Here is a 25,609-nt window from a genome sequence, read left to right as displayed (position 1 = left end):
CGACGCCTACGGGTCCCCAGCTTTCGCATGGAAACCCTACGGTCTGTCAAGAATGCAGTACAGCCAGGGGAGTTTCTCACATCTCTAGATCTGTCGGAAGCCTACTTGCATATCCTAATCCATCGGGATCACCAGCGCTATTTACGCTTCAAAGTCCTGAATCAACACTTCCAGTTCCAAGCTTTACCCTTCGGGTTAGCCACCGCGCCGCGAACCTTTACGAAGGTCATAGTAGTAGTGGCGGCATCAGGAAGGAAGGAATCCTCGTCCATCCCTACCTGGACGATTGGCTGATCAGGGCAAAGTTCCCGGAGGAGAGCCACCAGGCAACCAACACAGTTATATCTCTTCTGGAAAGCCTAGGATGGGTTGTAAACTTGAACAAGAGTTCCCTACAGCCTTCTCAGTCGCTGGAATACCTAGGAGTCCTATTCGACACCCAGGAAGACAAGGTCAGCCTGACCGCCAAGAGGAGAGCAAAGCTCCGGAATCGTCTGCAGGCCCTGCTGAGCGCCACCCGGCCCACAGCTTGGGATTACCTACAGGTCCTCGGCCTTATGGCATCCACATTGGAGGTGATACCATGGGCGCGGGCTCATATGAGACCATTACAACGCACCCTCCTATCTCGGTGGAGCCCACGATCACAGAACTACACCGTACACCTACCTCTACCAGCCAGAGTGTGGAATCAGATACGGTGGTGGTTGCAGCCCGGCCACATGAGCCGGGGGTCAAGAATGTCCTCCCCAACCTGGACCCTGCTCACTACAGATGCCAGCCTGAACGGATGGGGAGCACACTGCAAAGAACTCACCACTCAAGGGCGGTGGAACAGAGAAGAGTCGGGGTGGAACATTAACCGACTAGAGGCACGGGCAGTCAGGCTAGCGTGCCTGCGATTTGCCCACAGACTTCGAAACAGAGTGGTCAGAGTGATGTCGGACAACGCCACCACGGTGGCATACATCAACCGACAGGGCGGAACCAGAAGCCAACAGGTATCCCTAGAAATAGCCCCCCTGATGACTTGGGCGGAAGCAAATCTCCAGGACATCTCCGCCGTCCACATCGCCGGGAAGGACAACACCACGGCAGACTTCCTCAGCAGAGAAAGCCTAAATCCAGGGGAATGGCAGCTGTCGCCCACAGCTTTCCAGATGATTGTGGATCAGTGGGGGACGCCGGGCATGGACCTACTAGCGGACAGGTCCAACGCTCAAGTACCCATATATTTCAGCCGCAGGCGGGATCCTCTATCCCAGGGGATCGATGCCCTGGTACAGCCATGGCCTCAGGGGATCCTGCTATATGCCTTTCCTCCATGGCCCCTGCTGGGTGCCATTATACGCAAGATTCAGCGGCACAGAGGCCTAGTTCTTCTAGTGGCCCCGGACTGGCCGAGAAGACTACTGGCAGGGGCCCCGTTTCCCCTGCCTCCACACAGGGACCTTCTGCGGCAAGGTCCCATCCTCCACGAGGATCCAGCTCAATTCTCTCTTACGGTCTGGCCATTGAGAGGGCTAGACTGAAGAAAAGAGGATACTCGGGGCCGGTAATAGATACACTCCTCCGAGCACGCAAGTTCTCCACATCACTAACATATATAAGGATCTGGAGAGTATTTGAAGCCTGGTGCGAAACTCACAGAACCAATCCACATGCCGCTAAGATCCCTATTATTTTGGATTTCCTGCAAGATGGACTTCAGAAGGGTCTGTCCCTCAATTCCATTAAGGTTCAAGTGGCAGCGCTATCCTGCTACGGTCCCCGGAGTGACGGCAACAGCATCGCCACACACCCAGACGTTTCACGTTTCCTGAAAGGAGTCTAACACATTCGCCCGCCACTGAAGTGGCCAGTACCCTTGTGGAACCTCAACCTAGTTTTGGAATTTCTAGCGGGACATGCCTTCAGACCACTTCGAGGTCTGTCCCTCCGTTTGTTAACCTTGAAGATGGTGTTCCTGCTGTCTGTATGCTCAGCACGCCGCATCTCAGAGCTGCAAGCACTGTCCTGCCGTGATCCGTTTCTCAGAATCACTCCAGAGGCTATCCATCTTCGCACGGTTCCTTCCTTCTTACCCAAAGTAGTCTCACACTTCCACCTCAACCAAACCATATCCTTGCCCACCACGGAAGGTTTGAAGAAGTCTGAAGACGGTCGAATACTATGCCATCTCGACATCGGCAGGCTGCTGTCCAGATACCTGGAAATGTCAGAAGCAGTACGAAAGACAGACCACCTGTTCGTCCTTCATAGCGGGAAGAAGCAAGGGGAAGCAGCCTCACGGGCAACCATTGCCCGCTGGATCAAAGAAGTTATCAAGGCAGCCTACGTAGAAGCGGGAAAACCACCGCCTCTACGGGTCAAGGCTCACTCTACCAGAGCGCAAGCGGCCTCTTGGGCAGAAACTAGGATGCTGTCGCCTGCAGAAATATGTAGAGCGGCGACGTGGTCCTCCCTCCATACCTTCTCCAGATTCTATCGTCTGGACGTCCAGGCCAGGGAGGACACGGCATTTGCGAGGGCAATCCTGAACGGACCTCAGGCAGCCTCCCGCCCAGTCCGGGAGTAGCTTTTGTACATCCCACTTGTTTTGAGTCCATCTGCTACATGCTAGGAAATGTAGAGATTACTTACCTGATAATCTCGTTTTCCTTAGTGTATGCAGATGGACTCAGCATCCCGCCCGGCTGCCGGCATACATGGGGATTCACCGACTCACGGTAAGCCATGTTTTTCTTATAATAGGCCATCCACCCTGTCGGGTGTCGACGCCTTCCGGTTGAGAACACTGGCGGTCTCCAGCTACTATCAATCGGTCAAGGTAATCCTGTTCATTTAATCGATCGGTCAGCTACAGCTTTTGCAAGGAAGATTACTGATTTGCTGCACTTCCTGCAGGGGTATATGTACCCGTGCTGACGTCAGATCAGTCTCCAACTGCTAGCACGAGCACACTAGACCCACTTGTTTTGAGTCCATGTGCATACACTAAGGAAAACGAGATTATCAGGTAAGTAATCTCTACAATAACTTATAATATTCTAAATATATGGGAACATATATTTTTGAACCAGTATTCAAAAAGGAATATTTTTTACTTTAAAAAGAACTATTTGCTATCTATCAGCTTATGCAATCAACTAATTAGGGAAGTTGTATATACAGCATTGCACATTTTATGAGAAAACTAGATAATTATATTAGAGGCAGAATGATTCACAAGTTATCCAATATTCAGCTCATAAGGATTTGATTTGTTTTATGCTCTGTGATCCCCTATTGGGCTTGCAAGTTCAGGATTATATTTTTAATAAAAATGAAAATCTTTTATCTAGAGTAGTGTGTGGTCAACCTATGGTTTGGGAGCCACATATGGCTCTTTCATGTGCAAAATGTGGCTCTTGTGCTTTGTTTGGCAGTTGAGCACCACTGCGGAGGATAGAAGGGGAGGGGGCATCCTTGCTGTCCAACCAGTAGTACTGGAGGACAAGAAGAGAAGGGGACAAGACGACAGCAAATAAAAGCCAGTTAGCTCCTTATTCTAATCTTCACTGCTGCCTGTTGTACTATTCAGAGAAAAGAAGCTGAGTGAACACTACTCCAGGCCCAACAGATCAGTGTTCCCAGGACTTGGGCTTTAGCTAATGGCAGAGGGTAGGAAAGAGTGACCCAGAGCTCCTGTCAAGCCAGAACAATTTCAGCAAGACAAAGTGGGTGAGTGCTGAAAGGGGATGAATGCTTACAGGGGCACTGTGAGAAGTGGTTAATATTGTGGGAGGTGAGGGTTATGAAGGCTTGGGGGAAGAACAGTCTACAAGGGGGTGAATACTTCTGGGGCAGGGACATGAGAAGGTATATGAGGGTATATTGGTGCTGGCAGAGTGAGGATGTAGGATTCTCCTAGGACAAGCAAGGAGAAGGTACTTTTCACATGGGTGACATCAGATGGAGCCCGGCATGGAAAACGCCTATCAAAGTTTCTAGAAACTTTGGCTGACACACTGAGCATGCCACTATCCCTGTGTCCACGTGGGGTCTCTCTTCAGTCCTTTCTTTTCCGTGGAGGTGGAGCTCATGCTTTTTAGTGGGAAAACTAGTCTTTTCTCGCGAATAATCTTTTCCTTTTGCGCCTCAGATTTTCCTGCGCTGGGTCTCTCTCTCGGTCCCTTCAGGTTCTTTGCAGTCTGTGAGTCATTTTCTTCCTCCTTCCATATCCACTGATTGTCGTGCTCTTGCAGTCTCTGGGTGCCTCATGATGGCCTCGGGCTTCCACTGATGCCCCCAGTGTCCCCAGACCATGTTCCTTAACGGATCCAATGAAGTGTGCATCCTCTGCCTGGGGGTATCGCATGGTATAAAGACATCGCATGGTATAAAGACATCCATAAGATAGGTAAGAAGGGAAAAGTGGTGATCGTGGGTGACTTTAATATGCCAGATGTAGACTGGAAAATCCCATCTGCAGAAACTAAAAATAGTAGAGCGATAGTGGATGCCATGCAAGTATCTTTGTTCAAACAAATGGTGTTGGAACCCACGAGAGAAGGAGCTATACTCGACTTAGTGCTCACTAATGCAGATAATGTCTCAGATGTCCAGGTGGGCGCCCACCTCAGCAGCAGTGATCATCAAACGGTATGGTTTAATATCACTAAAATAATAGGGAAAAGAACCACAAAGACCCGAGTTTTACAGTTCAAAAACACAGACTTTGAGGAAATGGGGAACTACCTGGAGGAAGAACTTAAAGGATGGGAGAACGAGAGAGATGTGGATCAGCAGTGGACCAATCTAAAAGGAGCAATCACCAAGGCAACTGCTCTATATGTTAGAAATGTAAAGAAAAGCAAAAGAAAACTGAAACCTATCTGGTTCTCAATGGAGGTGGCTGACAAAATTAAAGCTAAAAGAACAGCATTCAAGAAATATAAAGGATCCCAAAGGGAGGAGCACAAAGAAGAATATTTGTATCAACTGAGGGAGACAAAGAAATTAATCAAGTTGGCAAAGAGTCAAGCGGAAGAGAGGATTGCCAAGGAGATAAAAAATGGTGACAAAACATTTTTCAGATACATCAGCGAAAAGAGAAAGGTCCAAAGTGGTATAGTGAAATTGAAAGGTGGTAATGATCAATGTGTAGAGAGAGACGAAGAAATGGCAGAAATATTAAACGAATACTTCAGCTCTGTGTTCACTAAAGAAGACCCTGGAGAAGGACCATCTCTAAACAACAAGAAACTGGAGGGAAGGGGAATAGATGAAAATCCTTTTACAGTAGAAAATGTGTGGGAAGAACTAAAGAACCTGAAAGTGGACAAAGCCATGGGGCCTGATGGGATTCATCCAAGGATATTGAGGGAGCTCAGAGATGTTCTGGCGGGTCCGCTGTGTGACCTGTTCAATAGATCCCTAGAAACTGGAGTGGTGCCGAGTGATTGGAGAAGAGCGGTGGTGGTCCCGCTTCACAAGAGTGGGAACAGGGAAGAGGCAGGCAACTACAGACCGGTTAGCCTCACTTCGGTGGTGGGAAAAGTAATGGAGTCACTGCTGAAAGAGAGAATAGTGAACTATCTACAGTCTGGAGAATTGATGGACCAGAGGCAGCATGGATTCACCAGGGGAAGATCCTGTCAGACAAATTTGATTGACTTTTTTGACTGGGTAACCAAGGAATTGGATCAAGGAAGAGCACTAGATGTCATCTACTTGGATTTCAGCAAAGCTTTTGATACGGTTCCGCACAGGAGACTGGTGAATAAAACGAGAAGCTTGGGAGTGAGTGCCGAGGTGGTGACCTGGATTGCAAATTGGTTGACGGACAGAAAACAATGTGTGATGGTAAATGGAGCCTTCTCTGAAGAGAGAGCGGTTTTAAGTGGTGTGCCGCAAGGATCGGTGTTGGGACCGGTCCTGTTCAATATCTTTGTGAGCGACATTGCGGACGGGATAGAAGGTAAGGTTTGTCTTTTTGCGGATGACACTAAGATCTGCAACAGAGTGGACACGCCGGAAGGAGTGGAGAGAATGAGACGGGATCTAAGGAAACTGGAAGAGTGGTCGAAGATATGGCAGCTGAGATTCAATGCCAAGAAGTGCAAAGTCATGCATATGGGGAGTGGAAATCCGAATGAACTGTACTCGATGGGGGGGGAAAGGCTGATGTGCACGGAGCAGGAGAGGGACCTTGGGGTGATAGTGTCTAATGATGTGAAGACAGCAAAACAATGCGACAAGGCGATAGCAAAAGCCAGAAGAATGCTGGGCTGCATAGAGAGAGGAATATCAAGTAAGAAAAGGGAAGTGATTATTCCCTTGTACAGGTCCTTGGTGAGGCCTCACCTGGAGTACTGTGTTCAGTTCTGGAGACCGTATCTACAAAAAGACAAAGACAAGATGGAAGCGGTACAGAGAAGGGCGACCAGGAAGGTGGAGGATCTTCATAGGATGACGTACGAGGAGAGATTGAAGAATCTAAATATGTACACCCTGGAGGAGAGGAGGAGCAGAGGTGATATGATACAGACTTTCAGATACTTGAAAGGTTTTAATGATCCAAAAACAACGACAAACCTCTTCCGTAGGAAAATAATCAGCAGAACCAGGGGTCATGATTTGAGGCTCCAGGGAGGAAGATTCAGAACCAATGTCAGGAAGTATTTCTTCACGGAGAGGGTGGTGGATGCCTGGAATGCCCTTCCGGAGGAAGTGGTGAAGACCAGAACTGTGAAAGACTTCAAAGGGGCGTGGGATAAACACTGCGGATCCATAAAGTCAAGAGGCCGCCAATGAAGAGTGGGTGACTCGCCAGAATGATGGCTATTGACACAATACCCTTATTAAATAAACATACACATGCTTACTGTGACTCCTACATCGCTCTAAGCTTCAACAGCAAGAGGTAATGGAAAAAAGGATTTGCACTCACAAAGAGGGGAGTAGCTGGCTTGTTACGGCGGTTACTACCCCAAACCAAATATGCCTGATACTTCACTTTCAATGCATATACAGCATAGCTCTCTGCTTCAATGACAGGGGAGAAGAATAACTGATACTTCACACATCCAGCAGAGCTCTCTGCTACAACGGCAAGGGAGAAGAAAAAGGGTTCGCACTCAAAACGCGGGGAGTAGCTGGCTTGTTACGGCGGTTACTACCCCAAACCAAATGTGCCTGATACTTCACTTTCCATGCATATCCAGCATGGTTCTCTGCTGCATCGGCATGGGAGAAAGACTGATACATCACGCATTTCCAGCATAGCTCTCTGCTTCAACGGCAGGGGAAAAAAAATTAACAAACAAACAAACAACAAACAACGGCAGGGGGAAAAATAAAACAAAAACAAAAAAACTGATGCTTCACGCATATCCTGCATAGCTTCAACAACAGGGGTGAAGAAAAAAAGGATTCGCAATCACAAAGCGAGGAGTAGCTGGCTTGTTACGGCGGTTACTACCCCAAACCAAATGTGCCTGATACTTCACTTTCAATGCATATCCAGCATGGCTCTCTGCTTCTACAGCAGGGGAGAAGTAAAAAAAAAAAAAAAAAACCAACAAGAGCTGTACAACATAGTCTAGGTAAAACAAATAAGCATGGGTGTAGCTTGCTTATCGCGGCAGTTACTGCCCCTACTACCCCTAACTAATCAAGCTAGATATTTCACTTGCATGCAGGTCCATCACTGCTCTCTACATTAATGGTGGGGGTGGAAGGGGAATAGAACAAGGAGCTAAGAGTAACAGATAAGAATGAGAGAAAAAATGTGTGAGGCTTGCTGGGCAGACTGGATGGGCCATTCGGTCTTCTTCTGCCGTCATTTCTATGTTTCTATGTTTCTATGGTATTCGCGGCTGTTAATTGTGTGCTCAGATGACCCTGAAGGGCCGGCAGGCCAGGCTGGATAAAATGGAGGACGTCTTTGGCTCGGATAAGTCTGACCTTCTACACTAGCATCGGCGCCCTTGAAGCCTTGGGACTGAGGGGAACAGATTGCCCTTGATCCCTCGGTTACCACCCTTCCCCTGAAGTTTTTGGAGCAGGGGGGCTCCGGGGATTGGCTGGTCTCAGTGTCCTTAAAGTCCCGGACATCTGAGCCATCATCCTCTGCACCGGGGAAGGACCAGGCCGAGCATAGTGGGAGATCTCATAAACATCGGCACTGTTCTCCATTCGAGCACAGATCCGGGCCAGTGAGGACCATGGTGCTTGTTGCCCTGCCACATAAGCATCCTAGACACGAAGAGGCTCCATCCTCCCTTGATGTCAGTGGTTTGGGGCCGTCTGCACCGATTCCGATGCCTAACATCGACCCTCCTCAGGGTCCAGGGGAGGAGTCTGGCCCAGCCCTCCTCTCTCAGCCTCCGCCCTCGTCCGAGGCCTTCGAGGAGGAGTTAGAACATCGGGTGCACCTGGCGGTGGAATGCTCTTTGCGGGAGCTGGTGACCCCGCCGCCAGTGCATTCCCGATTCCGGTGCCTTCGCCAACTTTCTGGAGGCCAGTGCCTGCACCGATGCCGACTGCAGTGACTGGGCTCGCCATTTTCCTTGGTGTCCTCCCAACCTAGTTGATGTTGGTGCCTTGTGATCCCTCTGTGCCCCGTAGGCATGGTCCTCATCAGGAACTCCTCGGGCAATGAAGGACTGTCTGTGCCATCCTCACTTGGGGTCCCTCTGTGCCATGCTTGGTGCCCCCAGGGCCAGGGCCCAGCCCTCTGGGTCCCTTGGTTCCCCCGACCCTTCCAGCACTTACGCCTAAGGCCATGCTCGGAACTCCGTGCCCCCCTCCCCGGGTGCTCTTGAGGAGCCCGAAGGACCATATGACCCCTGAGGCCAGGATACTACAGACGTCTCATCGGTGAATTCCAATGACCTTCCATCGGATCCTTCCCCTTCGGAGGAGTGGTGGCGTTCCCCTCCAGAGGATTTAACTTTCGCTGGGTTCATCCGTGCGATGGCCAAAGCCATCCCCTTCCAACTTAAGATGGAAGACGAGCCCACCATAAAATGCTCGAAATCCTCTAATTTATTGATGTCCCGAAGGAGGTCGTAGCGGTGCCGGTGCACGAGATCTTCCTGGTCCTGCTTCTCTGACTATGGGAACACCCCCTCTCTGTTGCCCCGGTTAACCAGAAGGCCGATGGGTGTACCTAGTGCAGCAGGCTGTTGGCTTCGAAAAGTGTCAGCTTCCCCATCAGTTGGTGGTTGAGCCTGTGCTCAATAAGGCAAAGAGGTTTAAAAACCAGAGGTCCCAGGAGAGTTTTTGCCCAGGGTGGGGGTATTGAGAGAGAGGAAGATACTGGTAAGGATGAGGGGAAGGGGGATTGTTATAGGGGATTCCCTACCGTCCATCACCCACCCCCATACAGGGAAGTTTCTGGGGGGTGAGAGATGTTATGTTAAGGCTGCTGAGAGAGAGAGAGGGGGACAGGGTCATGAGACTGCGAGTGAGAGACAGACATTGGGCAGAGCATGGGAAAGAGAAAAAGAGAGGGTGATGCTGGTCAGAGACTGGTGGGGAATAGGGTAAGAGGATTGAAAGGACAGAGACTGGTAGGGAAATTGAGAGAGTGAGACTAGTGGGGACAGGATGGGGGAATTGATAGGCACAGTCTGGTGGCATGATTGAGAAAGACTGTTAGGGATAGGATGGGATTGAGAGAGAGAGGTTTTGGAAAGGGTGGGGGTGTTGAGAGAGAGGAAGATACTGGTAAGGATGAGGGGAAGGGGGATTGCTATTGGGGATTCCCTACCCCCCAGCCCCCACCCCCATGCAGGGAAGTTTCTGGACATAACAATGTCCCAGACAAGGGTTGCTTTTGGCATCTCCTTCCCCTTTTGAACTCGCACACAGGCTCAAAAGGGTAGTGGGGTGTTCCTCCAGCTTAGTACTCTGGGCATTTACCCTATTTGCTACCCCTTGCAATGGCCCTGCTTCTCAAAGGGGACCCTCCTATTTCTTAAATATGTGAGGCTCTTTGGTATTGTGCATTCTGATTCTTTGGCTCTTAGTGGATGATCACAAATTCTGTTCTGCTGGATTGCAGACTATTTTGCAATCATTCTGCCCATTTCTGTTGTATATTAATGGATATAATGATGGAATATATCATTCAGTAGAATGATTATAATAGCCAGAAGAAGACTGAATTCAATGGATGGAAGTCTTAGTCTAAAAAGAAGCCATGTAAATTACACTGATACTAGAGAATAAATTGCTTTCTTAGTCTGTCACATTACAAAGGCATGCCAAGAGACTTTGGGTTTATTCTTATTGCTGACTTGAGGAGAAAGGTTTCATAATTAAGTTATGGTATTATCAAGTACAGCAATATTTCCCTTACCCAGTTAAAATTGTCCTTGAAATAAATATTTCTAATTGAGTACTAGCTATAAAGAGAAGCATAATACATGCTTATCTTGCCAGTTGATGCCATTTTGTGGTAAATTAGTAGATAGACTCCATGAGCAAACAGAATAAAGCCAGTCACATGAGTGGGTGATGTCATTCAATGACGCCAAGATAGAAAAGTGCTGTCAAAACTCGGAGCTTTTTCTGCAGAACAATATGGCATATTCCTGTATTTCCATTTTAAAATCACATGCATTGATATTTCCTGTCATGCTGACATAACTGTGAAAAAGCTTACAGCACTGATGTCAGTTGAGCCATCAATATAGCTCTGTTTCTAAATCAAAGCAAAGCTACCCATATATTTTTCTTTCTCTTTTAATTCACCAGTTGTTAGAGGTTATTGAGTATGACTACATCACAGTAATGCATATTTAATCCTAGAAGGTTAGAAATGATCTATTTTTTTTTTATTTTTATTTTTTTTTTAATTTGCTGGATCATTGAACATCTGATTCCAGATGAGCTACTGTCTGTAACCTCCATTGAACACAGGAAGATTATTGAAGATGGAACAACAAGAGTAGAAGGTTTACCTGAGCCGCCGAATACATATATTAGGAAACTTTCAACAGAAAATGATTCGACTAAGGAGAAGCAAGCTAAAAAAACAGACTCTCTGCCCATCCTCTCCAAATCCCCACAAAACAGTCCCAAATCGTGTCATTCTGAGGTAAGCCATATAATAATCTCTAGTTCTATTACTATAGGATCTGTGTAGAATCAGTTGGTTACTGTTAACTTTACCTCATTAAACAAGTGACACATTGTATTCTCGCAGGACAAGCAGGATGGTAGTCCTCACATATGGGTGACATCAGGATGGAGCCCAATCACGGAACACAAAATTGTTCAGAGTAGTTAAATCACAAGCAGATTGTGATAAATTGCAGGAAGACCTTGTGAGACTGGAAAATTGGGCATCCAAATGGCAGATGAAATTTAATGTGGATAAGTGCAAGGTGATGCATATAGGGAAAAATAACCCATGCTATAATTACACGATGTTGGGTTCCTTATTAGGTGCTACAACCCAAGAAAGAGATCTAGGTGTCATAGTGGATAACACATTGAAATCGTCGGTTCAGTGTGCTGCGGCAGTCAAAAAAGCAAACAGAATGTTGGGAATTATTAGAAAAGGAATGATGAATAAAACGGAAAATGTCATAATGCCTCTGTATCGCTCCATGGTGAGACCGCACCTTGAATACTGTGTACAATTCTGGTCGCCGCATCTCAAAAAAGATATAATTGCGATGGAGAAGGTACAGAGAAGGGCTACCAAAATGATAAGGGGAATGGAACAACTCCCCTATGAGGAAAGACTAAAGAGGTTAGGACTTTTCAGCTTGGAGAAGAGACGACTGAGGGGGGATATGATAGAGGTGTTTAAAATCATGAGAGGTCTAGAACGGGTAGATGTGAATCGGTTATTTACTCTTTCGGATAGTAGAAGGACTAGGGGACACTCCATGAAGTTAGCATGGGGCACATTTAAAACTAATCGGAGAAAGTTCTTTTTTACTCAACGCACAATTAAACTCTGGAATTTGTTGCCAGAGAATGTGGTTCGTGCAGTTAGTATAGCTGTGTTTAAAAAAGGATTGGATAAGTTCTTGGAGGAGAAGTCCATTACCTGCTATTAAGTTCACTTAGAGAATAGCCACTGCCATTAGCAATGGTTACATGGAATAGACTTAGTTTTTGAGTACTTGCCAGGTTCTTATGGCCTGGATTGGCCACTGTTGGAAACAGGATGCTGGGCTTGATGGACCCTTGGTCTGACCCAGTATGGCATTTTCTTATGTTCTTAACACTTTTGTCAAAGTTTCAAGAACTTTGAGTGGCACCTACTGGGCATGCCCAGCAATGCACTGACCCCGCATCCAGCAGGGGTCTCCCTTCAGTCTTCTTTTTTCCGCGCAGCAATAGCCACATGGGTTAAGGAGCTCTCTGGAGATTCCTGACAGGAATCTTCCTCATGGAACTTCATTCAAAAATTTTCAAAAAATTCTACCCCATAGGGGTCCACCTATCGATATCCATACTCCGCGGTCGAAAGGCAAGGTTTTTCCCTTGTTGTGGTCGATTCCCGTCGAGTTAACCCTTCGGGGCCTACCAGCCATCGACCGCACCACGGCTAAATTTTTGTCGGAGTCATGGCGTTGGGTTTTCGTCAGTACCCTGACTGTACTCGAACAGTGTCCATCACTGACCCGCATGACGTCTGTGTTATGTGTTTGGGGTCTGACCACGATGTCCTTACTTGCACCAAATGTGCCCAAATGACACCTAAGGGCCGTAAGGCTCGTTTAGAGAAGATGGACTTTCTCTTTCAGTTAAAAACCCCGACTCCATCGATAGCTTCAACGTCGTCCGAGCCGGTGCCATCGACTTCTCGCCAGCACCGGGACACTGCTGCTGTTCGACCGGCATCGACGATTCCAAAGGTGTCTATTGCCTCCTTGCCTCCTCAAGAAAAGGACCGAGGAGAACATCGTGAAAAACGTCGACACCAGTATTGGAAGGCTCAGCATCCTCAGCATCGACTTAGACAGAGCCACTGACAAAGAAGCCCCATCCAGAAAAGGCCCCCATCCTCTTCTGTGACCGGGTCACAGAGGCGTTCCCCACCTTCAGTGGTGCCAGGATCCGCGATTCCACCTTCACCGGTGGACACTCCGGCTACGCCAGTACTGCCTCCTACTCCGGTGCCGGGGTTCCATGCCCCAGGCTTCCATGAGGAATTGGATCGGATGATCCAAGAGGCCATCGGTAAAGCACTTCAGGGCTTCCAACCTCCATCGATGCCGGTACTGTTCCCCGAGCCAGTCACCGATCCGATTCCCGTAGTGCTCGCACCGCTACTGGGTAGACTTGATGCATTGATCTGTGCCCTGCCTCCGATGGAACCAAGAACACCGGTGTGTCCAGTACCTTCCACACCAATTCCATTATCGGATGATGAGGAAACACCGTTACCCTTTCCACCATCTGGAATTTTACCACCAACTCGTCCATCGATGTCACCGGTCCCATCAGTGCCGACATTGGTGCCTCCTCTGATGCTGTCAATGCCTAGGCCTGGTCCTTCAGGATTAGCACCATTTCTCCGTGCTGGAGATCAGCCCTATAATCCTTGGACCGATGATTTGTTCCAGGATACGGATGATCTACCATCAGAGCCATCTCTCCCTGATGAAAGACGACGCTCTCCACCAGAAGATCTCTTTTTTTATTAATTTCATCAAGGAAATGTCTGAAACCATTCCTTTTCAGCATTAGACGGAAGAGGACTCTAGGTACAAGATGCTGGAAGTACTCCAGTTTCTAGATGCTCCTAAGGAAATCATGTTATACCCATTCATGGAATCCTGCTTGATCTCCTGAAGAGAAACTGGGAACGCCCATGTTCGGTCCCACTGGTCAACCACAAGACAGATTTATTTATTTATTTATTTATTTATTTATTTTATTTGCTTTTATATACCGACATTCGTTGGCGTACATCACATCGGTTCACATTACAACAACTGGAATAGTATGACTAGGGTCATACTATTTTACATTTTAACATTAACTGAGCTTGATACAAAATGTACAAACATCATTTAACAAAAATCGTTTAACAATAACTGTGACTGGTACTAATACATATTATGTAACGTAAGTTTAGATTGCGAATTTTAAGAAGAGTGGTATAGGCGTTGTGGGGAGAACATGTGGCGGGCGTAGCATTTGATAAGAATAACGGTGGGTGATACGGATGGTGAGGGTTGGGGGTCTCAATATTGGATGCCAAAAAGTACAATGATTGTAATGGCGGGTCTGAGAGGCACAGTTTGCGTTGCAGTGGGTAGTGAAGGGGGGGGGGGGGAGGGTTAGGTTGTGTCATGGTAGGCATTGAGGAATAGCCATGTTTTCAATTTCTTTTTAAATGAGTGAATGGAGGGTTCCAGTCTGAGTTGAGAGGGGAGCTTGTTCCAGAGGGTGGGGCCAGCTACAGAGAATGTGCGTTGTCTGGTGGAGGTGAGGTGTGCTAGTGTAGTGTGGGGAATGATAAGTAGGCCTGTGTTTTGGGATCACAGGTTTTTCTGGCTGTGGTGTGGTTGGGGAGGGTTGTTGGACCATTTGATTTTATGGTTGTTGATGGTTTTGTGAAGTATGGTGAGGATTTTATATTGTGATCAGTGTGATATGGGGAGCCAGTGGAGTTCTTAAGAAAATGCCATACATAAGAAAATGCCATACTGGGTCAGACCAAGGGTCCATCAAGCCCAGCATCCTGTTTCCAACAGTGGCCAATCCAGGCCAAAAGAACCTGGCAAGTACCCAAAAATTGTCTATTCCATGTTACCATTGCTAATGGCAGTGGCTATTCTCTAAGTGAACTTAATAGCAGGTAATGGACTTCTCCTCCAAGAACTTATCCTATCCTTTTTTAAACACAGCTATACTAACTGCACTAACCACATCCTCTGGCAACAAATTCCAGAGTTTAATTGTGCGTTGAGTAAAAAAGAACTTTCTCCGATTAGTTTTAAATGTGCCCCATGCTAACTTCATGGAGTGCCCCCTAGTCTTTCTACTATCCGAAAGAGTAAATAACCGATTCACATCTACCCGTTCTTGACCTCTCATGATTTTAAACACCTCTATCATAAACCCCCTCAGTCGTCTCTTCTCCAAGCTGAAAAGTCCTAACCTCTTTAGTCTTTCCTCATAGGGGAGCTGTTCCATTCCCCTTATCATTTTGGTAGCTCTTCTCTGTACCTTCTCCATCACAATTATATCTTTTTTGAGATGCGGCGACCAGAATTGTACACAGTATTCAAGATGCGGTCTCACCATGGAGCGATACAGAGGCATTATGACATTTTCCATTTTATTCACTTATTTAAGGTTTTTTTTTATATACCGGCATTAGTATGCAAACATCATGCCGGTTTACATTGGAACTAAAAAGGAGGAAAGGAAATACAATGAACAGGGGTATTGGGAGGGGGCATAGCTGCTGCACTTCCTGCAGGGGTATATGTACCACGTGCTAGCACGAGCACACTATACCCATTTGTAATGAGTCCATCTGCCTACACTAAGGAAAACGAGATTATCAGCTAAGTAATCTCTCCATTTTTTGAGATGCGGCGACCAGAATTGTATACAGTATTTAAGGTGCGGTCTCACCATGGAGTGATACAGAGGCATTATGACATTTTCCGTTTTATTCCCTTTCTAATAATTCCGTTGTATTTCCTTTCTAATAATTCCCAACATTCTGTTTGCTTTTTTGACTTTCGCAGCACACTGAACTGACGATTTCAATGCATTATCCACTATGACGCCTAGATCTCTTACTTGGGTTGTAGCACCTAATATGGAACCCAACATTGTGTAATTATAGCATGGGTTATTTTTCCCTATATGCATTACCTTGCACTTATCCACATTAAATTTCATTTGCCATTTGGATGCCCAATTTTCCAGTCTCACAAGGTCTTCCTGCAATTTATCACAATCTGCTTGTGATTTAACTACTCTGAACAATTTTGTGTCATCTGCAAATTTGATTATCTCACTCGTCGTATTTCTTTCCAGATCATTTATAAATATATTGAAAAGTAAGGGTCCCAATACAGATCCCTGAGGCACTCCACTGTCCACTCCCTTCCACTGAGAAAATTGTCCATCTAATCCTACTCTCTGTTTCCTGTCTTTTAGCCAGTTTGCAATCCAGGAATGGACATCGCCACCTATCCCATGACTTTTTACTTTTTCTGGAAGCCTCTCATTAGGAACTTTGTCAAACGCCTTCTGAAAATCCAAGTATACTACATCTACCGGTTCACCTTTATCCACATGTTTATTAACGCCTTCAAAAAAGTGAAGCAGATTTGTGAGGCAAGACTTGCCCTGGGTAAAGCCATGCTGACTTTGTTCCATTAAACCATGTCTTTCTATATGTTCTGTGATTTTGATGTTTAGAACACTTTCCACTATTTTTCCTGGCACTGAAGTCAGGCTAACTGGTCTGTAGTTTCCCGGATCACCCCTGGAGCCCTTTTTAAATATTGGGTTTACATTTGCTATCCTCCAGGCTTCAGGTACAATGGATGATTTTAATGATAAGTTACAAATTTTTACTAATAGGTCTGATATTTCATTTTTTAGTTCCTTCAGAACTCTGGGGTGTATACCATCCGGTCCAGGTGATTTACTACTCTTCAGTTTGTCAATCAGGCCTACCACATCTTCTAGGTTCACCGTGATTTGATTCAGTCCATCTGAATCATTACCCATGAAAACCTTCTCCATTACGGGTACCTCCCCAACATCCTCTTCAGTAAAACCATTTAATCTTTCTGCGACGGCCTTATCTTCTCTAAGTGCCCCTTTAACCCCTCGATCATCTAACGGTCCAACTGACTCCCTCACAGGCTTTCTGCTTCGGATATATTTTAAAAAGTTTTTACTGTGAGTTTTTGCCTCTACAGCCAACTTCTTTTCAAATTCTCTCTTAGCCTGTCTTAACAATGTCTTACATTTAACTTGCCAACATTTATGCTTTATCCTATTTTCTTCTGTTAGATCCTTCTTCCAATTTTTGAATGAAGATCTTTTGGCTAAAATAGCTTCTTTCATCTCCCATTTTAACCATGCCAGTAATCGTTTTGCCTTCTTTCCACCTTTCTTAATGTGTGGAATACATCTAGACTGTGCTTCTAGAATGGTATTTTTTAACACTGACCATGCCTCTTGAAACATAGAAACATAGAAAATGACGGCAGAAGAAGACCAATCGGCCCATCCAGTCTGCCCAGCAAGCTTCACACTTCTTTTTTCTCATACTTATCTTTTTCTCTTGGCTCTTAGTAACCTTAGGTTCTATTTCCCTTTCACCCCCACCATTAATGTAGAGAGCAGTGATGGAGCTGCTTCTAAGTGAAATATTAAGTTTGATTAGTTGGTTAAGCGGCAGCATAGCTCTCTGCCGTTAAAGCAGAGATATGCGTGAAGTATTAGTTTTACTTCTCCCCTGCCTTGAAGCAGAGAGCAATGCTGGATATGCGTGAAGTATTAGTTTTTCTTCTCCCCTGCCGTTGTAGCAGAGAGCTATGCTGGATATGCATTGAAAGTGAAGTATGCCTTGAAGGTCACATTAACTATCATCTAATATTGAAATGCCTAATAATTGGTAATTGAATAAGCCTAATAATTGGTAATACCTATAGCCCATGAACCCATCCCTGTTTTTTTGTTGTTTTTTTTCTTTTTTAATTTGGAGGTGGCAGCCCTCCATCCTTCCGCTCCGTGAAGGTGGAACACCAACCACTGGCATCCCGCTCCGTGAATGCCTCTGTGGCTACTGCCGCTCCGTGCAGTGTTTTGCTGCCTCCTCGTTATACGCTTCCTCTAGACCAGATGGATCCACAGTGTTTATCCCACGCCCCTTTGAAGTCCTTCGCAGTTTTGGACTTCACCACTTCCTCCGGAAGGGCATTCCAGGCATCCACCACTCTCTCCGTGAAGAAATACTTCCTGACATTGGTTCTTAGTCTTCCTCCTTGGAGCCTCAGCCTTTTCTTACTCAGTATTCCTCTCTCTATGCAGCCTAGCATTCTTCTGGCTTTTGCTATCGCCTTGTCGCTTTGTTTCGCAGACTTCATATCATTAGACACTGTAACCCCAAGGTCTCTCTCCTGCTCCGTGCACATCAGCCTTCCCCCCCCCCCCCCCCCCATCGAATACAGTTCATTACGATTTCCACTCCCCATATGCATGTCTTTGCACTTCTTGGCATTGAATCTCAGCTGCCATATCCTTCCGGCGTGTCCACTCTGTTGCAGATCTTAGTGTCGTCCGCAAAAAGACAAATCTTACCTTCTATCCCGTCCGCAATGTCGCTCACAAAGATATTGAACAGGACCGGTCCCAACTCCAATCCTTGCGGTACACCACTTAAAACCGCTCTCTCTTCAGAGAAAGTTCCATTTACCATCACACATTGCCTTCTGTCCGTCAACCAGTTTGCAATCCAGGTCACCACCTCGGCACTTACTCCTAAGCTTCTCGTTTATTCACCAGTCTCCTATGCGGAACCGTATCAAAAGCTTTGCTGAAATCTAAGTAGATGACATCGAGCGCTCTTCCTCTATCCAATTCCTTGGTTACCCAGTCAAAAAAGTCAATCTGATTTGTCTGACAGGATCTTCCCCTGGTGAATCCATGCTGCCTCAGGTCCAGTAATTCTCCGGACTGTAGATAGTTCACTATTCTCTCTTTCAACAGTGACTCCATTACTTTTCCCACCACCGAAGTGAGGCTAACCGGTCTGTAGTTACCAGCCTCCTCTCTGTTCCCACTCTTGTGAAGCGGGACCACCACCACTCTTCTCCAGTCACTCGGCACCACTCCCGTTTCTAGGGATCTATTGAACAGGTCACACAGCGGACCCGCCAGCACATCTCTGAGCTCCGTCAGTATCCTTGGATGAATCCCATCAGGTCCCATGGCTTTGTCCACTTTCAGATTCTTTAGCTCTTCCCATACATTTTCTAATGTAAAAGGGTTTTCGTCTATTCCACTTCCTTCCAGTTTCTTGTTGTGTAGAGATGGTCCTTCTCCAGGGTCTTCTTTAGTGAACACAGAACTGAAGTATTCGTTTAATATATTTGCCATTTCTTCGTCTCTCTCCACGCATTGATCATTTCCACCTTTCAATTTCACTATACCGTTTTGAACTTTTCTCTTTTCACTGATGTATCTGAAAAATGTTTTGTTACCATTCTTTATCTCCTTGGCAATCCTCTCTTCCGCTTGACTTTTTTCCGACTTGATTCATTTCTTTGTCTCCCTCAGTTGAATCAAATATTGTTCTTTGTGCTCCTCCCTTTGGGATCTTTTATATTTCTTGAATGCTGTTCTTTTAGCCTTAATTTTGTCAGCCACCTCCTTTGAGAACCAGATAGGTTTCATTTTTCTTTTGCTTTTCTTTACACTTCTAACATACAGATCGATACTGTAACGTGCGGTTGAAGATTTCCCGTCTGTAACGTGCTGTGAGCGCACAATTTGGACGCGTAAGGCGATCCAGCGATACAGTCTCCAGTTTCTCGCGTCCTTAGCGCTTCTTAATACAGACGCATAACCCTTTCTGCACCCAGCATGTATATGATATGTAAATGAAGGAATTAGCTGTATAATGAAGGAATTAGCTATTCTCCTCGGATACTGTGACGCGCGCTCCGACTATCGCTTTTTTTCCCTGCCGATTTGCCGCGCGTTTAACCTGTTAGTTTACCCCCTACCCCTGCGTTAGAGGCAGGAGTAAGGGTAAGCGGCAAACTTTCCCCCAGCCCCCGCTCACCTGCCCTGGCCGCGTCCATGGGTGCCGGTCTCCAGGGTAGCCCCAGTCCTCTCCCTCCTCCCGAAGCAAAAAAAAAAAGCGAAAAAAAAATCCAATGCGGCCCCACTTCGGCAGCCCCCCTTCGGCGGAGACGGCAGTGTAAAGCGAGACGGACCTTCGGCGGAGACGGCACTGTAAAGCGAGACAGACCGCGGCGCAAGGAGAGGAGGAGAGAGAAGACGCAACTTACTCCAGCCAGCTCTCCTCCGGACAGCGGCTCCTCTGCCTCCCAGCTGCCGGCGAAGATAGACGCCCGAACGGGTAGGCCCCTCGTGCAATTTGACCTCAAGGCGTGACGTCGCATGCCGTGACGCCAAACGTCGTGACGTCACGGCACCCACTGTATAGGCGCTCTATACAGTAAAATGGGTTGCGCGGGCCTAACCTTCGCATAACGCTTCGCAGACGCGGCATGCATTTGCATGTAATTTGAAGAGAGTATCGAGCGGTTGGTGAAGAGAACTGTGCGTGCAGGGAACGAGGGTACGCCTGGCACTGCCGCACTCTTTCTAACGCGGTATAACTGTATCGACCTGATATAGAGTAGTTGCCTTGGTAATTGCTCCTTTTAGATTGGTCCACTGCTGATCCACATCTCTCTCGTTCTCCCAGCCTTTTAGTTCTTCCTCTAGGTATTTCCCCATTTCTTCAAAGTCCGTATTTTTGAACTGTAAAACTCGGGTCTTTGTGCTTCTTTTCCATATTCTTTTAGTGATATTAAACTATACCGTTTGATGATCACTGGTGCTGAGGTGGGCACCCACCTGGACATCAGAGACATTATCTCCATTAGTGAGTACTAAGTCTACTATAGTTCCTTCTCTAGTGGGTTCCATTACCATTTGTTTGAACAAAGTTACTTGCATGGCATCCACTATTGCTCTACTATTTTTAGATTTTGCAGATGGGATTTTCCAGTCTACATCTGGCATATTAAAGTCACCAACGATCACCACTTCTTCCTTCTTTCCTATCTTAAGGATGTCTTCAACCAGGTCTCTGTCCAGTTCTTCCTTTTGGTTTGGAGGCCTGTAAACCACTCCAATATAAATGGACGCTCCGTCATCTTTTTTTAGGTCGACCCATAGTGCGCAGCTCAGATGCTTGGATATTGCTTCTGACATAAAGAGCCACACCACCCCCTTTTCTATCCACTCTGTCCTTCCTTAACAAGTTGTAGCCTGGTATTGCTGTATCCCAATCATGAGATTCTGTGAACCATGTTTCTGTGATAGCAACAATGTCCAAATTTGTCCCGAATTAGAGAACATTTTTTTACTTTTGTAGCTGCTCCTTTCAGTTTTTTTCTAACAATTTTTCTCATTTTATTAAAGTTTCCCTTTTGAATGTTTAGCACAAGAGCCTTGGATTTGCACACTATTCCTCTTCCAGTCATTAAATCAAATTTGATCATATTATGATCACTATTGCCAAGCGGCCCCACCACCGTTACCTCTCTCACCAAGTCCTGTGCTCCACTGAGAATTAGATCTAAAATTGCTCCCTCTCTCGTTGGTTCCTGAACCAATTGCTCCATAAAGCTATCATTTATTCCATCCAGGAACGTTATTTCTCTAGCGTGTCCCGATGATACATTTACCCAGTCAATATTGGGGTAATTGAAGTCTCCCATTATTACTGCACTACCAATTTGGTTAGCTTCCCTAATTTCTCTTAGCATTTCACTGTCCGTCTCACCATCTTGACCAGGTGGACGGTAGTGTACCCCTATCACTATAGTCTTCCCCGAAACACAAGGGATTTCTACCCATAAAGATTCAATTTTGTATTTAGTCTCATGCAGGATGTTTATCCTGTTGGACTCCATGCCATCCCGGACATAATGCGCCACACCTTCTCCCGGGTGCTCCTCTCTGTCATTGCGATATAATTTGTACCCCGGTATAGCACTGTCCCATTGGTTATCCTCTTTCCATCATGTCTCTGAGATGCCAATTAAGTCTGTCATTCACTGCTATACATTCTAATTCTCCCATCTTACTTCTTAGACTTTTGGCATTAGCATACAAACATTTCAAAGTTTGTTTTTTGTTTGTATTTTCATTCTGCTTTTTAATTGATAGGGATAAGTTAGAATTTTTTAGCTCAGGTGACTTTTTAGTTACAGGCACTTGGACTATTTTTCTAATTATTGGAACCTCACTGTCGGGATGCCCTAATTCTAATGCATCATTAGTATCCTTTGAAGAGGCCCCGTGGCACTCATTGTCACCGGCACGGTGACCGTCCACCACCGATGCACTTCGGTGCTATCCTTCTCGGTGCTGGAGAATGCCCAGGCCGAGCAAAATCACCACTGCCATCGCCACTATTCTGCACAGTGCTGGCAGTCCTTGGTGCTCCAGAAACACTGGAACGAGTTCCGAAGAATTCTGTACTGGCGTCACGACACATCGAGCCGCTGCAACAAGGGCCGGCTTCACGAGTCATAATGGCTCCCCTGTACCTGAGGCATGCCCCACTGACGTCGGTGCAGGATTGTGGCCCTCCACAAATTATTGTGGTAACGCCAGCCACACTCAGCCTGTCTCCTCTATACCTGCGCTACCATACCAGGTTTTAGAGTTGAGATGGACATTACGTCCGACAGGCTACCCCTCGATGACTCCTGAAATCCACGGAGCCATCAATCTTCACAGACTCGTACTTCAGCGATCCACGTCGGATGGTAAGTAGTCTAATCCCGCTTCAGTGACATTCCCATTGAGATCTGTTCTCTAATTCGGGCTACGTGGTTCGAAAGGTTCTAGGTCACCTATCTTCCAAGAACCGTATTAGTGTCACATGTCGCTATTGCCAGCTATGTCAGACACCATACCAAGAGAACCTCTCTACCATTTATTTGTGATTGCATCAGGACATCCTCCTGTTGTCAGCAACGGGACCCTGTACTGATTAATACTCTGGCTTCTGGTTCCTAATTCAAGACCGATGTTCCAGATGGATTCGCTGATCTGCTAAACAAGAGATCCAGCAAATACTGCCTCAATTGCAAGTCCACCTCGAAACCTGGCGACAGGTCTTGACGTTTTCTTGTACAGCACCAGAAATGCAGATAAGACTTTACCGCTCAAGCTGCCTTGGGAGGTTACATGATATCCAGGTTACATCAGCCCCGCCAGTTGGACACCTCCGGGTCTCTCAACTTGCCGGATGTCAGAGTGGCCACCCCACTCTGTACCGAGATTCATGGTACACTCCCCCGGACGCTACAAAGCGCAGGGGGGGGGGGGGGTTGGGGAGTTTTAATTTCACTATTCTTTCTTTCAACAGAAAGTAGTCACTCTCCGCCGATTCTGGACCTCAGAAATATCAACTTTCTTCAGAAAGCACAGGTAAAATGGTATCTCTCGTCGCCATGCTTCCATATCGCAGTAAGTAGATTGCCTCTAATCTTTCTATGTGCTTCATGGTGAGTCAACAATATTACAATCCCAAGCTCTGCCAGTTGCACCAGCTCCGGCAACTGGGGTATTTCATTATATCACTATCGGTGACTGCTGTTTCTCTACGGAGTATATCATCATTCCCGCTTTTCCTTGCATGGACAGCTGCACAACCACAGTCAATCCAAACAAGGAGCTCTAACTTCTTCATGACTCACTATAAATCTACTACCTGGGATTGCTGTCACTGCTATAAATACCTTATAGAACACTTCTGGACACCACAGACACTACGACCTTCCTGTCCAGGAACCGCAGAGACATTCTAACAAATTCCTTTATGTCCCTGCGCGCATATTCCATAATTTCAGCCCCTCAATTCTTTCATTGTCTAGCCATGGGGTTTTTTCACTATGCACTTTCGTCGTAGATCCAAAATTGCTATGGGTTAGGTTCAGTGAAATTTTATTATCAGTGGGTCTAAGCTGTTCAACCGCTTTCGTCCCTCATCCATATTGCAGATCTAGAACCAAAACCTAGTCTGCTCTTGCTAATGCTCGCATTTACTCAGGGTTGTAAAGTTTAACCTAAATCTTCTCAACCCAGTATGCGTCTATTTCGCTCCAGGCACAGTTTCACATGAACTTCCTGGAGCTTGTAGCTATGAGTTATGCCCTTATGCCTTCCAATACTGCCTCTGCAACAAATCTTTGTGCATACAGATAGACAGCATAGGGACAATGTGCTTTTCCAACACACAAGCACGCATAACCTCTTAGCTGCTCTGCTAGGAAGCTCCGCAGCTCTGTCCTTGGCCCTTGCTCGCTCCATGCATCCTTGGACCACTTATCTGACAGACTTACTGAATGCACTAACAGACCACCTTCATATAGGTTTCCATCCTCTTGAATGGTCTCTGACTACATGTGTAGCGAGAGAAATCTTCTAGCGCAGAGGTCAACCTAACTTGCCCTCTGCGTCCGCATCAAACCACACAGTGCACGGATTCTCCTCCCTACACATGTTTCCAATGCATTCCCATAGGCGCCTTTGTTCCATCAAGGCCCTATTTATTATATGTGTCTCTTCCACTGCCTCTCATAGCCAGCACTCTTCTAATGCTGAAATGGGACGGGGTTCACTGTTCCTCAGACCCATGTCTTGGCCGAGACCAGTATGCTTCCCATACTTCTCGGTCTATCACACTAGTAACCAATTCGCCTTCTCAGAAGTCAGTCTTGTATCATAGACTCACTGATGTTCTCAGGTACTGGTAGCGTCACAAAAACCCTTCCACACCCAAATCCTACCATTCAAAATGGCATGATTTACCACATGACGCTTACAAAGGGATTTTACCCTTTTTCTTTTTTCTACACCACTCTCTTTTCTTACTCCCTCAGATTCTGCTCCCCAGACATCCTTCACATGGGTACACCTCTGTTCCAATTGGCGTACCACTTGGGAGTGGGCATATCCGTTTAACAGTCAACCCCTTCTGAGTCAGCTTACCCTGGATTATCCACTGATCAAGCCGCCTCTGTTTTCGCTAGTCATGGAATGGGACATGTAATTCGTGCTTACAAGACTCATACGTTCTCCGTTCGAGCCTTTCCATTCCTCTCACTTGATAACCCCCTTTTCCTCAGAGTGAACTCCATTTACCATTATATTGTCGTCTCCAACATAACCAATTACTTTCCTAGTCAGTTATTTTGGGGTCCATTCCTAAATTGCTCAGTTTGTAGATAATTTTCAGAAATAAGTAAAGGTTTGTATGAGTAAAATTAACATATGCACATATGCTATTTTATAAACCTCAAGAGTACGTGCATGCTTGCAGTTTTGTGCATAAATGTGAACATGGGAGAAAAATGTGTGGGGCATTCTGGGGTGAGGTTCAGAAGTACATGCACAAGTTGCTATGTTGTAAGCAGTATATGTGCACAGTATTGTGCACAATACTGTGTACAATTCTGTGCACAATACTGTGTACAATTTTGGTCGCCGCATTACTGTGCACAATTCTGGTCGCCGCATCTCAAAAAAGATATAATTACGATGGAGAAGGTTCAGAGAAGGGCAACCAAAATGATAAGGGGAATGGAACAGCTCCCCTATGAGGAAAGGCTGAAGAGGTTAGGACTTTTCAGCTTGGAGAAGAGACGACTGAGGGGAGATATGATAGAGGTGTTTAAAATCATGAGAGGTCTAGAATGGGTAGATGTGAATCGGTTATTTACTCTTTCAGATAATAGAAAGACTAGGGGGCACTCCATGAAGTTAGCATGGGGCACATTTAAAACTAATCAGAGAAAGTTCTTTTTTACTCAACGCACAATTAAACTCTGGAATTTGTTGCCAGAGAATGTGGTTA

General features: G+C 46.2%; 1 protein-coding gene across 1 annotated transcript in view; it reads left to right on the top strand.

Moving 5' to 3' along the window:
* TSPOAP1 (TSPO associated protein 1) overlaps positions 1-25,609 on the top strand; it is a 1,024,985-nt gene that overhangs the window by 505,501 nt on the left and 493,875 nt on the right. The window contains exon 15 of the mRNA XM_029613537.1: positions 10,881-11,092. Within this exon, the coding sequence (XP_029469397.1) occupies positions 10,881-11,092 (212 nt within the window). The remainder of the gene's footprint in view (positions 1-10,880; positions 11,093-25,609) is intronic.

The sequence above is a fragment of the Rhinatrema bivittatum genome, chromosome 8 (assembly GCF_901001135.1).
Source record: "Rhinatrema bivittatum chromosome 8, aRhiBiv1.1, whole genome shotgun sequence".
Classification (NCBI taxonomy): Eukaryota; Metazoa; Chordata; class Amphibia; order Gymnophiona; family Rhinatrematidae; genus Rhinatrema; species Rhinatrema bivittatum.
This window is presented reverse-complemented; position numbering and strand designations above follow the sequence as displayed.